This window comes from Glycine soja, chromosome 13 (assembly GCF_004193775.1).
Source record: "Glycine soja cultivar W05 chromosome 13, ASM419377v2, whole genome shotgun sequence".
NCBI lineage: Eukaryota > Viridiplantae > Streptophyta > Magnoliopsida > Fabales > Fabaceae > Glycine > Glycine soja.
The window spans coordinates 21,664,078-21,682,050 of NC_041014.1; the positions used below are offsets into that span (position 1 = coordinate 21,664,078).

The following is a 17,973-nucleotide window of genomic DNA, read 5'->3' on the forward strand; positions in this document are numbered from 1 at the left end:
GATTAAACTGGAACAATCTTATGCGCAATTCATCCATACACATGGTGATATTCAAAGCTCAACTTCAAATTATCATATAATTCAATTCATTACACTCTAAACAAAGTATTTTTAAAAAAATAGTTCCCATTCAATAATTTTAGATGAAAATAATATTATAATCTTTTTCTCACATCAAATTCATATTTTCACTTTTACATGCACATAATTTTCCTTTTTATATTGTATATTATGGATATTCCCAACTAATACTGGGAGAACAATATTTTTGAGATATAAAAATCATCGGATCAAAGTGAATGTTATATTTTTTAATAAATGTTGTTTCTATACAAATGATTAAAAATCATACGGTAACTCACTTTATTTTTATCAATTTTTTAATTAGGTCTATCAACTTTTTTTTAAAGTAAATTCTTCCGTTTAATTGTTATTGTGAAAAATTAACTATAAATATTTAATTAAAGATGCATGTAGGCATTGCATTGGTTAATCTGAAGTGTGATATAAGCACAACTAAATTAATTATAAGATATTTTTGTAGAATTTTAAGGCTTGCATATTAATCTAACTCAAATATCATTTCACAAATCTTTCACAATTATTTAACTCTGAAAAAAAAACTCTCAAAATTGACTTTGTGCTTGCAACAAACTCCCTCCAAAAGCATAAGTACGTCTACATTGTTTGCTTCTGGAGTTAGGTGTCTATAAATTTTTCATAACGACAAACCAGAGGATCCAATTGAAAAAAGTTTAAGAATTTAATTAAAAATGTTAGAAATAGACATATTTGTGGATCAATCTATAAAAACAAAAAAACTTAAACAAAGGGTCCGATATCCACTTAATTTTGATGCAAGCATGCAGCAATAGGCTATCCTTCATCTTTCCACTCTCATTCTTCCCTCGTTTCTATTCTCAAAAAGCACGAAAACAATACAACTTAATTACATATCCAATTTCCATTCCTTCAAAACATCCGTTTCACTCTCAATACTCTTCCAACTAACTTATTAACGCCTTTTGCAAAAATGTTTGAACTTTTTTTAATAAATATTTTTATTAATTTGTACTTTAATGTTATTATTGTAATGTAATGTTATGATGACCAGCAATAACAGATTCAATGTAATGTTTTTTTTTACACAAGATTCAATGCAATGTTATAAATCATATTTTGCAATTATGATAAATAATTCATATTTTAATAAAAAATTTATTTTTAGTTATTAATAATTTCTTTCAGAAATATATTGAATTTCAATTTAGAAATAAAAATAAAAAGGATAAATTGAAAGAAATAAGATGCTAAGAAAAAAACACTAAAAAAATACTTTCGTTAAAGAAAAGTTTCTAAAAACATTATTGTTAAAATAAAACTCATAAAAACGCTTTCACTAAAACATATTTCTTAAAAATGTCTGCACTGAAGATTATATATTCTAATTTATAGAACAAGTCAATTTTATCTTTTGTTGACACGGAAAGAGACAACAATAAAAGAAACCCAGGAAAAATTAAGCTCTATAATGACTTAATGAGCTACAATACCGCAGCTAGTAGCCTAGAACAAGATTCAACCGAAAAAGTTTCCCACATTAGTTTATTTTTTTAATAATCATATTATTAATATAAAATATTCATTAATTTTTTTTATGATTAATATCTTATTTAAGACAATTGAGTCTAATATTCCTCGAATGAAGACTTGTTGATCATAGATTAGTATTTTAAGTATGGATGTATCTATCTAAAGTGTATGACATAATTTCTAAAAAAGAATGTAGTTTGTCATTCACCTTTCCTAATACATGAAAATGGAAAGAATTGGAATGTACGCGGAGAGAAACCGTGGCTGCAGCTGCACACTGGACCACTGTTACCTCCCACTTCTGTTTTGTTTTTCCTCTATTTTTTTTTTTTTTTTTGTTGCTGACCTTAAAATGAATCTATAAAATGAGCTGGCAAACTAAGCAGGCCTTCTTTATTGGGTCCTGGATTTGAATTATCTTCCCACGTGTTTCAGTTGAACTATAAATTCTATTTGGGCATTATGGTCATTTACTCTGCCTTTATTTTAATGTTGTGTTTCTTTCCTAGAATCAAAAAACTATTTTTGAGGAAGTGAACTTAAGAATATCACATTCTCGTTTAATATAATTTTTAAAAACATTCCAAATATTGTTAATTTTAAAAAATGTAAAATATTTTATTTATCTTATTCTTATAAGAATCGGAGTTTTTTTATGGGCAAAAGAAATACCTTAAAATAAATATAATTTCTAAAAAAGAATGTAGTTTGTCATTGAAATTTCCCAATACATACATGAAAATGGAGAGAACTGGAATGAAGAACGGGAGTTACTTTCAATTATACTTTCCTATTCACTTCATTCATTCTTTTTTTAGGGGATCTTCACTTAATTCTTTATACATTTCTTGATTTTTCCACTTTTTTCAAATTTTAATTAAATATTTTTTTCTGAGATTTATATTTGAAATATTGTATCGTAGGTCAACCATCGTACCAGTACCATGTAGCCAATGAATGATTATTTACGGGACTCATCGGACGTTGGTTGATCGTCCATGTAAACCCATGAATTGAGGAGAGAACAAAGCGTTACTCTCTTCACGGTCAAACTTCACGGTCAAACAGATTGGTTAATGGTTGCACGAAAACGTTGAAAGTTGAAGACACTATTGTTGTTGACATTAAAACAATCATCGTAAATGTCAACCAAACTTTTGTTATGTCTAATGAAATTTTGTACGTTGGGCCTCACCTGCTCACCAGCAGCCCAGACTCTGGCTAAGTACTACCCAGTTAGATGCCATTTTGTTGACAAACCAAAAAAAAGTTAGATGCCATCTCCTCTATCTCAAGTCTCAATTATTACTTTAGTGCTTTGTTTAGTTAAATGGGAAATAATGTGCATGTGCGCATGAAAGCATATTAATTATTAGCATAGTATAAAAATATTATCATAGAATAAATTCCTATCAAATATCAACTCTCCAGACCAGATCAGATCAAATCAAATGCGTATTATCTTCTCTGGTGTTAATTTACATATTTTAAGACTAGCAAGAAAATTTGTTTATATTTTATTCCCATCTGCGTTGAATTAGAGTGACAAAGAGATTCGAACGTGATTTTTTTAGGGTAAGCACCATGATAATGTTTCTATTCCTCGGTGTTGTGGCTGACCAAATTAGGCATTGACCTAACACAAGGAACCAAGTTGAGTAATCTTTGTTACTTTATTTCTTCTTTATTGAAACTATATGCATTGCTTTTTTCATCGTATTGGGAATCCACGCTAAAATTCAAAATTAAAGTTCCATTTAGTTGCAATTTGCTTTTTACCCATTGCCATCTAAGCTAGATGGTCAACCATAAACAAAAGGACAAAATGGAAAAGGTAAAGGGAGAAACTTCCGAGGTAATCACCAATTCACAATAATTTTATACAGTACTAGTAGTGGAATGCACTCGGTGGTATATATCGGTAACTAATAGCGAAGTCTATGAAAGTCAACAAAAAATAACCTCTTGGCTTTTGAAGGAACAATCTTGTTTCTCATAAACTTGAAAAGCCAAATTCAGGAAATAATAGTATAACCCAAAGTGATTTATTGCAGTTCTCTAATAACCAACAAACTTGCATTGATTTCCTTTCTGTGTGCTAGGCGGGATATCAAAGTCAAAACCCATCACAAATGTCATATTAATAAAAATGAAGAGGTTGTAAATAAACATCGAAGTTGTTTTCAATATCAATACAGTATAGTTAATGCATGAATGAATGCGCTTGAAAATGACAGGATTCTGCATACAAGTACAAAATTAAATTGGCCTAGTATATTTTAAAAGGAGGAAAAAAGACGTGCATTTTCTCATATTTGAATTAAGAAGAAAACAAAATAAAAAGAAAAAAATAGTTAATTGATGAGAAGAAAAATCATTACTTTTTCTTTAATTAAATTTCACTTCCCCCTCTCTCGTTACCTTTCCCATTGTTTCAACTTTCAAAAACAGCGTAAAGTTCAAGTATTGCAATTTTAAAAAGGTCGTTCACATAATAATATATTTAAATAAATAAAAAAGAAGAAGAAAAAGGGAAGACAAACCTAGTTGATGGGTTAGTAGATGAAATAGCGTTGACCACGTTGGTTGCTTTGCTTGGGTTGGGGGAAATACTTGAAGATAGTGGAAGGCGTTATAAAAGAAAATACGTTAGGGTTCACAATATCATGAAGGAAGAGAAATTAGTTAATGAACGAATGAACATGAAGATACGAGACTATGAATGAGTTGGTGCCTTCTTGGCGGTGATGTATTTTTGCATTTTAATTTTGTATGGTAAAGACATTGTTTAGTTGGTTTGGCACTTTCCCTTGGGCTTCGGACCAAGAAGTGGCGGGACCCACCACCAACTCCTCCTTTGGACCTTTACAGTAGGTAAACATTGTTTTTGTCGCGGCATGCCTTTTTTGTATTAAAATAATTTATATTTATATTTGCAGAATAATAATAAAAAAAAGTGATATTGTAAACAACATTATTCTGGCCATTACATGCAAAAAAAAAGTAAAGTCCAAGCAATATCTAGGCTTGGATTGACGAAACTTGGTTGACTTTCTCATCCTTCTCACCCTTTTATAACCTCCTCTTCTCCCATCCAAACTCACAAAAAAACAAGACACCAAAGTTTCAGTTTCTCTCTAACGTTGTTGTTAAATGACAGTAGATCTGGTAGGTGCTGCCAAGATGGGGATGGAGGAGAATATAGCGATACAAGAAGCAGCTTCCGCTGGGTTGAAGAGTATGGAGCATCTGATTCGTGTGCTTTCTTCTCAAATCCCTTCTTCTGCTTCGTCTTCTTCTAACGCACACCACCACCGTCTTAATCTCAACCACCTTGACTGCACCGAAATCACCGACTTCACTGTCTCCAAGTTCAAACAAGTCATCAACTTGTTGAATCGCACGGGACACGCTCGCTTTCGTCGCGCACCTTCTCATCCTTCTCCTTCTACTTCTCTTCCTTCTCAACCTCAACCTCAACCACAACCACAACCATATGCACTGACTCTTGATTTCGCAAAACCTGTTATGCTAAAGTCAAATCCCAACCCTAACCCTTCTTCTACCGATTTGTCGGTTTCTCAATATTCTAAGACCAAGGACACCACCACCTTTAGTATATCTCCTCCCGTGTCCACCACCACCTCCTCATTCATGTCCTCCATCACCGCCGACGGAAGTGTCTCCGACGGAAAGATCGGCCCCGCCATCATCGCTGCCGGCAAGCCTCCTCTCTCCTCATCCCACCGGAAAAGGTGTCACGACGCCACCCTCTCTGCCGGAAAAGCCTCTTCCTCCGCTCACTGCCATTGCTCCAAGAGAAGGTAAATTATATATTCAATTATTAGATCCATTTCTTCAACAACTTAAAAATTCTAATTTCTAAACAATAAATAAAAAAAGAAAGAAAGTTGATGATTTATTTTTCTTTTTTTATATAAAAAAATAGAAAATCTCGTGTGAAACGAATGATACGTGTGCCGGCGATAAGTTCGAAGATTGCCGATATCCCAGTGGACGAGTACTCATGGCGAAAGTATGGTCAAAAACCAATCAAAGGTTCACCTTACCCGCGGTATGTATTTTATTCTTACCCTCCTGTCATATTGAATCCGTCAAAGTCAAACATTAATCTCCACGCCTTTCAACCTTGGAACCGTCGCACACAAATCTTAATATTTTAACATTCATCGGAAATTAATTATTTTTTTTTTGTTATTTGCAGAGGGTATTACAAGTGCAGTAGCGTGAGAGGGTGTCCGGCGAGGAAGCACGTTGAGCGAGCCCAGGATGACCCCAACATGCTCATCGTTACCTACGAGGGAGAGCACCGTCATCCGCAACCGCGTCTGCCGGAAACTGCTGCCGGTGCCGGCGCCGGCGGGACTTTTGCCGCTCATCCTGTTTAAGCGACGGTGGAGATCGGGAAAGTATGGCACCGACAGAGATGAGTGATAACCGCCGTTTGCAATTAACGGGGGGAAGTTGTAACCGTATATTGTAACAGTGGGAGGAAAAGAAAAAAAAAAAAAAAAAAAAGGGAACTTATTGCAAGCGAGGGAAAGAAAAGAAAAAGAAGCAAAGTCAACTTTTGCTATGTTTGGTTTGGTTGGGACCTTTGTGGACCAAAAGAATCGTCTACTAGATGGATAGGGACCTTTTCTGTAAATTTGACAAAAAAAAACTATGAAATAGTAGTAATATACTTACTTTTTTTTTATTCTTGTTTTTCCAACTTAATTTACTAGACATTCATTTAATCTCACCAATCAAAAAATAATTTAAATTTTTATAAAATTGGATAAATGGCATGAAATTGGTTGGACTTTAGGCCACCCACCTATTTATTTGAGTGTATAGGGGAGATCTGATCCAAGTATAGGATTCCATGGGCACAACAGCAACACAAGGGTTGAAAAGAAAGGATGGGGTGAAGGAAAAAGTCAAAGGTGAAGTTCAAAATGGAGAATCTGAGTAGCTTGTCAATGGACGTGGTGCGAGTGGGACAGGTACCGCGGGTCCCGCGCCAGCTCATTCCAATCTTTGCGGTTCTATCATAATCTTCTGCTTTTGTACATTCCAAGATATTTTAATTTAGGAAAAATAAAATAAAACATTTATCCTCCTTGCGTTTTTTATATTCAGAAATATATATATTTTTTTTGTGTGTTAAAATATCAAAATCTTGATTGTGTAATTTTATCAGTTACATTACAACATATTAGAAAAAAAATACTCCAATTGAATAAAAACATATAAATAAATTAAAATATTATATTTAGATACTAAAAATTAAAATATAATTTTTTAATAAAAATAAAACATACAATTTAAAGACATAATTAAGAAAATTTTTTATACTATTTTCACTCTTAATTACACATTTCTTAATTGAAAAATATTCATCTTGTTAGCTAAAATTTATTACAAATTACAACATTCTACAAGTTAAAAAATTTAATAAATTTCTATTATAATTTTACACTTTTTAATAAATTTTAATCCATCAAAGAAACATGTTAGACAATATATTATTAGGCTTAACACTCCTCTTCCTAGTATTATTTTTCTTTTCCTTTTTGAATGTGTATTTAAAATATTATTTTCTACAATCAGGCAAAAAAAAAAAACTTTCAACGGCTTGAAACTACCTTTTTTTATCATTATTTACAAATTAAAATCAAATAATGTTTAAAAATAAGTTTATTTATTTATGCACGGACAAATTAAATCATAAATTACTGTTTAAATTATTTTTAAAAAAAATAATTTTAAATATTGACAAACTTATTATATGTGATACATTGCGATTAGAGGTAAGACTTCTTATTTCAGAGGTGTATAGTTTTTTCATTTTAAAAATTTAAATAATTAAAAATAATTTTATTTTGGATAAGCGTTGATAAACGGTTTTCAAGTGCAATTGATTTTACAAGATAAATTTTGGTTATAATTGATTTTAAAATAATGATTCATATTTGAATAATTTTAATTAGAATTGAGCTTGAAGTAAAATACACTAAATTTTTTTATCCAACTAAAAGTTACTTAAAAGTTGTTTAAAAATCAACATGAATCCAAAATCAAATAGGAATTCCTCTAAAAAAACTAAACATGTGAAAAATTATTTAAAATTAATTTTAGATACTAAAATAATTTTTTTAATGTGAAACCAAACAGCACTAAATTATTTAGTATAATTTGATATATAATGTAAATGTTCAATTTTTTTTATTTATATAGATTTTAATTATAATATAATTTTTTTTACTTATTATGAATTTTAATTGTAAAAAATAAACATTTACTATTGCAATATATCATACTATCTTTATTATTAAAATATTAATTTTTGAGATTAATGTAAATAGATTAAAGAACATTTAATAACTTTAAACTATTATCGAATTTAGTGTAAAATACATTCATTTATTATGAAATGTAAATCTGATTTGGTTTTAGTTGAAATATTAGGTTACGCGCAGTTGTCATACCCGTCGGGGAAATCAAATCCAATTATTTATTAAAAAACGAGTATATTTGAAAAAAATAATTAATAAAATTTTAAATTTGTAAAGTATTAATAATTTTGAAATAAAAAATAATTAGAACGTCGATAATTTTATAACGAAAGTAGTAACAATTTTACTTGTGCATATAATAACAATTTACAAATATGAAATTGCTCGTGTTAGTAAATACATTCATTGTTGAAATAATAATATTTTTATTAATAAAAATAAAAGTAAATAATTTATGTTGATAATATAAGAAAGTGTATGTTGATGATATATCAAAAATACATTATCATTCAACAAAAAAATTATTATTATATAAATATATCATACTTTTTATAATAATTAACTATTTTAAAAGACATATCTATGACAATTTATAATTAATTAATAGTATAAAAAATTACGTAGAAAATACATAGATGTTAGATTCTAAAAATAATTCCTGGCTTTGGGTTCATTTTGTCTTTGACTGCTACTTAAATACGAGTAGAAGAAGTCAAATAATAAAGTGAATTACGATTTACGCAACAAATACCTTCATCACACATACAACACTATTCACGTGACGCTGCCGCACTTCAAAGTTTGAACTTTGAAATCTTCAACACTTTCACAAACACATTTGGATCGAACGACCAGTCTTCTGGTCCCTCTTACTCTAGAAACTTTAAATTGGGATCAACGGGTCTTGCTTCGAATCTACGTAACCTTTTGTGCATGCATATCATATCATATACATGTACTTATAATTTCAAGAGTAAAACGTGTTTTTGATTTCCATAAATATTGTTCTGCTTAATTTTGGTTTTAAACATTATTTTTTAACTTTTAGTCTTTAAATTTTTTATTATTGCAACATATATACTCATATTATTTCCATATGAAAATGATGAGCAATACAATCAAGTGGGTAAAAGAAATTTTGGTGACTAACATAAGATTTTGATGTTCCAGCTGCAAGGCGATGAGCAGCAAAATCCACTTTTCTCTTCACAAAATAATAGTCTTCAAATTTTTAAGATAATTTTATTATACTATTTAATAATAACATGATATGTATTTTTTTTTTTGCAACAATGATATGTATTGACTATTTGGTACCAGTATTACCTAAATTAATATTATTTATTTTGCTGATAATGAAAAATTATTTTATTCATAAAAAAAACACAAATTTATCATACATAATAGATTGTGATGAGATAAAAATATAAAATAATTTATATCCAAATACTCTTATAAAATTTGATTTATCCAACATTGATTAATTATGGAGTAAATTACACAAATCTTTCGTAAGAATAGAAGAAATTATACATGTTTCTCTTCCTTTTTTAAAATCTATACAATTTTTTTTAGGTTTAAGAAAATTATATATGTCTCTACTCCCTTTTTAAAATATATTCAAAATTAATGTTTATTATTGTTTGTATGAAGTTGATTTAGGTGATTTTGTGTGTGGGATCAATGATGACTTGGTTGAATTAATTTTATTTGATTTTTGAAACTTATAATTGTTCATCTGACTTTGTAAGTTTACTGAAATGAGATTGATTCAATAATTTTGTTTTGTTGCTCATAATGATGTTTATTTGATCTTGTTTTCTTTTTATCAAATAATTTTGTCTTGTTTTCTTTTGAAACTTATGGATTACGAATCTGTAAACGGATTACGAACTTGTAACTCTCTTATGGATTATGAATCCGTAAGCTTACTCTTATGGATTAAGAATCCATAAGCTTGTTCTTATGGATTGGGAATCCGTATGTTTATTAGAAGGGGTATTTTTGGAATTTACAATAATTTACTGGGTGTACTAGAAGAACGCTGGTGCACGAAGCAATTGCCATTAAAGTGGCAGCAGCACAGATAGCCCAGATTTGTTTGGACAAAAGGACCACCCGAACACTTACATATGTTTGTAGTTTGACCACCTCCCTCCAACCCCCACAAAAAAAAAAAAAAAGGATAGTCACGTATATTAAAACTCAATAAATAGTGAAATAGGCACAATCATATTTTAATCTGAAGTAGATTTTATTGGGTGATTTTTTTCTACAAAAATACAGTTCTGGTGTTTTAAAATATTTTGAAATTGCCTGTGTTTTTTTTGAAAAAATAAATAAATTTAATCCTTATAAAGTTTAATTCATTTTTAGTCTTAAGTTTACCAAAATTAATGTAATTTTAGTTCTTTTCTAAGAATTAAAATACGTTTTAATGTTATAATTTTAACTTGTAAACACTAAAAAATATTTTTTTTATAGAGACTAAAATTAATTTCTCAGATATTTTAAGATATAAAAAATATATTTTAGTATTTTTTTAGTTCATGTTAATTTGAAAATTGAGCAATCAAATTTATTATATTCACTCTTATGTTATAATAAAATAAATGTGGATAACATTATCTCTAACATGCTATTTTGAACAGTCATCTATTGATTAAAATTTGTTGAAAAAGACACCTTCTGTGACTATCACAAATTGAAGTTTAGCCATTGAGAAAAAAAATAAGCTGTGTATTGCGATATGGATGACAAATTAATGTTCACTTTTATATAATTAAAATTTATATTAATTTTTTTAATATATAAATTATATCATAATTAAAATTAATAATAAATAGATATATTTAGATACATAAATTTTATTTTACGTTTATAATAAACATCCCTTCAAAAAAAAGTTTATAATAAACAATTTAAATTTTGATATAAAGTTATTCTGATAGATTCTTTAAAAAAATGAATTCAGAGATGAAGATAAAAGAGGGTAAATTAAAAATCATAGACTAGTTATAAGAAGATTAAATATGAAGAGACAATAAAATAAAATAAACGAGTAATATTTCAGATATTGCGGGAATTTTTTTTACTAATTATTAGGATAATGTGTGAAATGAACATTGAAAGAAAAGAAGAGAAATATAATAACATCGAGAGAAAGCAATAATTTCTTTTTATTTTGTTAAAATAATATTTTTCTGATAAAGTAATTTCCAAACATATTTTAATTAGTGATTGTTCTGTTTCTCTTAAAAAATACATTTTTTTTATGATTAAAGTGATTTCATATTTTTTTACCAACATATTTCTACAATTATATGTGATATTAATTTTCTCATTAAACACCACTGACCGCAGTTATTAAAAGTCCTTTCTAACAAGTAATTTATTTAAAGTTTAAGTGTGGTCCTCTAAATGACTACACTTTAATCCTTATCATTTTTTTTATTCATAATGTTTTGTTATACTGAGTAGATGATTTAAAAGCTTTGAATATCTTAATTGCAATTTATCTTCAACTATTTCGATAATTACATATTTTCTCTCTTTCAAAAAGTATGTTTTATTAAAGTTCATTAGATTATATCGATCTATAATTCTTTATTGTAATTATTTAAGTAAATTTTTGTTGACAGTTTCAACATGTCTTTAAAATATTGCCCGGATAATATTGGGTGTGCCTTCCCATTCTATCAATTTTATCGAGAGAAAAAAGATCATGTTCAAACCCTGCAGAATATATTTTTTTAAAAAGTTTTCTTCTGCATATAATTTATAGTTAATTGTGAGGGTGAGACTAATGTTGATTTAAATCCTTCTTTTCTATAACTGTCGTTCTTTCGAGAATTCAAGGGCTATTGATGAGAACCTCATTCGCAAATTTTCATTATTCACCAACTGGATAATTCTGTGGTGAAGGGTTCACTCGGAGCAATGTATTTAGTTACGGCACTTTTTCTTTTTCCAGTTCTTTTACAGAAAAAACGATTGCTGTATTTTGTCTTTGCAGGGTATATGCATGCATTCTTTTTTATTACAATTACAATCGTTATATAACTCTACTTTATCTTTTTAAAATGTACTGTTAATTTTCTAATAAATAATTATAACTCTATTTTTTAAAGTGCACTTGTTTTACTTTGTTCATTTTTCATAAATATTTAATAAGGTGATGTTGGTTTGCAGTTGATTGGAAAATTTGAGCTAGCAGAATATATTTTTGCGAGAAAATACTGTTGTCTCCTGTTGGCCGATGATAGCTATGAGTTTAATTAATTCACTTTTGCTTTATAAGCAAAAGAAAAAAAAGGTTTTGCAAGGAATAGGTTTTTTTGGATATTTTTCTGAAGTATAAAAAAAACCTCAATTAATTAATTGTTGGTGATACATGAAGAACCATTAGTAGCATAACAAAGCAACTGTTTTTGTATTCGCATCCTCACGGGTTGTTTCTTCGCCACAGTTGCTAGCTGAAGCCATAATATTGCTTTACATGATTAAATTAATAAAATAAATAATAAAAATAAAGAGTAAGTCTTTTATAATTACTCTCGCGATAATTTGATATATATATATATATATATAATGTAATTATATGTCACTCATAAAATATTACTTTGAGATAAAAATAAATATTATTGATAGGACTTATTAGAAGCAACTAAAGAGAATTATTCCATTGCTGAAATTTATTATTATTTAAAGTTGTTCGTATTAAAAAAAGAAAATAAATAATGTGTACATGTGAGTTTCATTAAAAACAACCATTGTTTGTTGCTACAACGTGAATCCTCAAAACTTTAAAACATATTAATATATATTGATCGGAGTGAAAAAGGCAGAGGTAATTAAGACTTTAAAACATATTAATATATATTGATCGGTTCAAGCCTTTAAAACTTATTAATATTAGAGACTGTATCCTATATATTTGGCTGTATATTTTTATTTTCTTTTTCTTTTATCTACCGAAGTAGTTGCAACTATAAACACCAGTACAGGCGGCAAGTAGTAAATGATTTCAACACAGTTAAACACACATAGTGGGTTTTTCAACAATATATCAACTCCTTGTTTAGTCAAAAATAGTTATGCAGAATATTTGGCTAAGCAATTATAACCCTAGCGTAAGATCATGCATATATATATGAATTAATTAAGAGACAAAGATCAATGATCATGGAAACCATATTCGGGATATTTTTAGCAACAGCAACGAAATATCACCACGTTTCATCAAATGGTTAGCATAGTAGCCAAATGGAGAATCTAATTCGCAAATAATGTTATACAATATTCGAACCGAACTGAATGCTAACATTACATTTCATTCTCCATAGAATATTTACTGTTTTTTTATTTTATTTTGTTTTATATACACTATACACACACTGATCGACGCACACACATTGAATAAAAAATAATTTTCATAATTATATACATTGAAGATGAACATATAATTAGGTATTTAGGTTCAGAATATCAACCATTTTTTGAGCGGTTAACATACACAGTAGTTAAGAATGACAAGTAACATGTTGATTCTTATAGAAATATGAAAATAAATTTTAGGGATGATAAAAGAGGCCGGGCCGATAGCCCACTTTTAATTTGGCCCGATGGGATGAAGATGTAGACCCACTAATTCGTTGTTGGTCATTCCGTCTAACTCGTCAGTCTTAAATATTAATTATTTTTAATAAATAATTATATTAATATATGAGACTACTAAAAAAATAAAAAAGATAAAAAGGATCTTTTAGTTTGATTTATGTTTAATTAAATTATATTGTTTAAAATTTTAAGATTAATTTTAGAATTTATAATTTTGTGTTGGTGTGATTTAAAATTTTAAAATTAATTTATTATTTAAAATACTTTATAATGTTGAAAGGAGGGATGAAGCGGTGTGTCCATCTTACATGTCCAAGGTATAAGTAAGAGCAGAGCAGTCGGTCTCCCCCCATTTTTGAGAGATGAATGATAAGACAACAGGGCAAGACCTTGTGCCATCTTTAGTACAGAAACAAGGTGCAAGCATCTGAACGTTAACTGAGCAGAAGATGGCCCACCAAAATCAATGTTATTTATTAAATTAGAAGAGGAAGACTAAGTGTGAATGCATGTGACGAGTTTGAAAGACAAGACAAATTAATAAAACACAAGAATATAATATGTAGGCAAATGGAAGCATCTTGATTATAATAGCACATAATGACAAACTTCATAGGATACCTTGTTCGTTAGACTTGTTCCTCCTTCTAAATTATGATCAATTTCAAAATCACCAATTCCTCATATATCTTGTTGATTAGAGTCTCACGTCTTTGATAATGAGTTAGTTAGACTACGATGTGTGGCCTACCCATAGACTCTATAGTGACCAAGAAGGTCCTATATATATATATATATATATATATATATATATATATATATATTCTTTCGCACATAGGATGCTTATCCGTGACGCATGACGATGGATTCAAATCGGCCACATATCCCACTTTAGGATTTACACGTTCTTATGTGTGGAATTAACGTGTTTTACCAAAATGAGTTGCATGCAATTTACTTGTGCATATGCACTGTGTTAGTGATTGATAGCTACCTAAGAATTCTTAAAGGGGTTGTGGAAGTCAACGAGAGGATTTAAAACGAGTCAAAAACAAGAAGGCTTTTTTTTTATTAGCTTTTTATAATTTCAGAAGAAAAATTAAGGCAGCATCAATGCCTTATGTTGACTACTTCTACCCATGAATATTTAATAACCAATTGTAAACTTCGCCGTTTGGACTTTTTCTTCATATTATTCAGTTTCTCTTTTGAGGATGCTTTTCTTTTCTTTTATATCATTCAATTGAAGTTCTATGTGAAAAACAGTGACGGAAAGCCAACACCTAAACTAATTAAATTATTTTTTTTACGTATAATTAAAATTTCTTTTACCTTGGAGAACTGCATATATTTTAATCTTAATTTTTTATGTTGGTCAAAATAAATTAATTTGACAGATGATTGATTAAGTTTTTTTATATGTATTATTAAGTTTTTTTTTTTTGAAAGAGAATGATTGATTTTTTTTTTTATACTTAGAAATCAAATTCAATATCAGAAAATTTATAATAATGCATTTTTGTTCAACCAACTAAATTATACTCTCTTTACCAAATGATTGATTAAGTTGAAATTTAATTAATAATAGAGCAAAATTTACTATCTGAGAATAACCGGCTCTGCCATCATCCCGCATTACGCTCTGTCCTTTGACAACATTTTCCTTAAACATGCGTAAGCCAAACCCGCCAGATTCACTTCTTGATTCTGTTTTCTTCCAAATTAAGCAAGCAACATCTTATTATGCCTTCACCAAAGGTTGACAATCTGTTCTATATAGCTTCCCATAATAACTCAAATATTTGTCCTTGCGTTTAAGACAAATATTGTTTTACTTGCTTTAAGGTAATTTTAACAACCCACAAACTATATGTTCCTTATGAGACAAAATAATCATGTGCATTAGGTAGCCTATGCTTCTTGATACGGTCTATACGATTATTTGATTTTGATCTAAAGCAAAGCTTCTGTCATTTGGATTGCAAGTGGGTAACCATACTCCTCTAGTGCACCAAAATGGGGATAAATATTTTAACATTTCTCTTTAATTTTCTCTCATTTAACCATGTTAATTACATGCATGCATGATGCATGAAAGGACAAGGTCATCGATGACAACTTATAAGGAGTTGAAGACTAGAGGATGTTGCTTTGAAGCTTACAGCTCAATTTTATTGTATATGGTGGCCTCCACGTTTAATGGAGAGCCTTCGAGTCCGCAGTGACACAGCAGGTTTTAATATTTCAGTGAGGTGTCTTTAGTGCTGTAAAATGTAGATTATTCAGATACAGATATAGATTTGCTCCTTTATTTATGTGTATGTGAGAGATACACGTGGCGGCAATTAACCTTACACATTTTTGTCTGCAGTGCTTCTGGACAAGGATCATATGATTGACACAAGACAATGATAAATTTGTTTTCAGTGTTGTTATCTATATGATATTATAATTGAGTTTGAAAATTGATTTAATTTAATTTGGAGGAGTAGCCCAATAGGTAGGTGTATTTAGAAACAATGAAGATAACCTAGCAAGTCACCAGAGATATGATCCGGTGCTACACTATGATCAATCACATGATGATCATATTGGAAAGTTGAGTAAAACGAAACCAGTATCCTGAAGTAGGGGTATAAGCTGTGTGCAAATATGCAATGAATTTATTGTAATATTGGAAAGAGGGGAAAACAAATCAATATCCCAAAGTAGAAGCTTGAAATGCTTTAACTAAGTATATGGCTATCTTTGGATATTGGCTAGCCTCTAGCAGGCTAGTGTCTCATTTGGTAGGAGTCAGTTAAATTGGAAAGTGTTAGTTAGTGTGTTTAAAAATAAAAGTAAAAAATTTAATGAAAATATATTTATGATTATAAAAAACATCTAAGCACCATGTACATTAATTATACGGGTACTTGTATATGTGTTTGTGCCTGTGAGAGTGAAGGTGAGTATGTGAAATGTAACAAAAAAAAAGTGTTAAATATATATTTAAAAATAGATTGTTTAATTTTGCCGGTGATACAAAATATAAATTAAAAATAAAAGATATAAGAATTTGAAGCTTTTAATTAAAAAATTAAAATTACTTTAATTAATATAGAAATATTATTTTAACTAATTTCTAAATGTTTAATATTTTTAATATTAATTAATACTATTTCTAGGTTTTAGTCCGATGCTTGTTTTTTTTTTTTTGTTAAAGTTTGCTCTCTTATTTTTTGTGTGTCATGCCTCTCACTGAAATCTATATATTATAAAGATGTTAAATTTCACTGTTAATTCCCCACAGTCTAGGTTGCCTCACTGAAAGTAATTAGTTGTGACTTGGATGGTGGAGAGAGAAGGAGGAAGATGGAGGTTGAGGTAAGTAAAATACTATATTAATGCACGTTTGATTTCATGTTGACTTATATAGAATCCTGTGAAAGTATAAACTAATATTGTTGTTTTAGGTAAATTTTTTCACGTGAAAAAATATATTTTGGATCCAAAATTCATTTTCACGTGAATAATTTTGGATATAATTTTTTTATTGAATAAATAAATATATTAAATTTTATTATTAATTTACTTTTAAAATAAGAAATTTAAGCATAAATCACGTTACTTTAAAATACTTTAATCGTGACCATAAAAAAGTGGTGTATTTTCATTGGCTACAGTAAAAAAATCGAATCAAATTGTTCTTCATCCATTTTTTCTTCTTCGTTGTATTGCTTCAAACATATGCTAAGATTTTTATAATTTAAAAATGATTGATTGAATTTATTTAGGGATAATCCTTGTTATCGATGTACGACCTTCACTCTAATATTTTGCTTGTTCATAACCTACCGATGGAGAATCAAGTCAATAAGACCTACTTTGTTGAAAGTGAGGTCTAATTAATTAATGTTGAAGCATGTATTCACAAAGTTGATCAATATTTATATTAAAGGTTGGTCTAGTTTATAACAAATAGACAAATATCTATTATTACAAATGTGATATTTAATAAAAAAAATTATCTAACACTCAGCAAAAATATTGCTAAAAATATTTGACAACATTTAAAAAATATGGTCAAATATTAATAAATATTATTAATATATTTTTATCATATTTTATTAAATGTTGTTATGACTATGTCGTCAAATTAATTAATAAATACTTTCTCTATTTTTATTTATGAGATATAATCAACAAATTTTTTTATTCTTTATTATAAGATTTTATTTTATTTTTCTTGTGCATTATCATAGTCTAATTCACTTAAACTTTTTTATTTCATAAAAAAATACTTCTTCCATCCTTATTTATAAGACATAGTAAACAAATTATTTTTGTCTCTTATTGTGAAACTTTATTTCATCTCTCTTGTATATTAATTATTATTTTTTACTAAAATATTTTTATTTATTTTAATCTATAATTAAATGCTACTTTAAATTGTCAATTTCTCTCATATATATATATA

At 28.5% G+C, this 17,973-nt stretch overlaps 1 protein-coding gene across 1 annotated transcript; it reads left to right on the top strand.

Moving 5' to 3' along the window:
* Positions 1–4,674: 4,674 nt before the first annotated feature.
* On the top strand, positions 4,675–6,313 carry LOC114382501 (probable WRKY transcription factor 17). The gene is made up of 3 exons (XM_028341970.1): positions 4,675–5,417; positions 5,543–5,668; positions 5,819–6,313. Exons 1-3 carry the CDS (start codon positions 4,747–4,749, stop codon positions 6,000–6,002), a joined length of 981 nt encoding a protein of 326 aa, XP_028197771.1. The 5' UTR covers positions 4,675–4,746; the 3' UTR covers positions 6,003–6,313.
* Positions 6,314–17,973: the final 11,660 nt, after the last annotated feature.

What these genes read in the sequence shown, in the direction of transcription:
- LOC114382501 (XM_028341970.1), top strand. Translation starts at nt 4,747, where the DNA reads ATGACAGTAGATCTGGTAGGTGCTGCCAAGATGGGGATGGAGGAGAAT. An exon ending in TGCCATTGCTCCAAGAGAAG is followed by an intron (nt 5,418 to 5,542) that starts GTAAATTATATA and finishes ATAAAAAAATAG; the next exon opens with AAAATCTCGTGTGAAACGAA. An exon ending in AAAGGTTCACCTTACCCGCG is followed by an intron (nt 5,669 to 5,818) that starts GTATGTATTTTA and finishes TGTTATTTGCAG; the next exon opens with AGGGTATTACAAGTGCAGTA.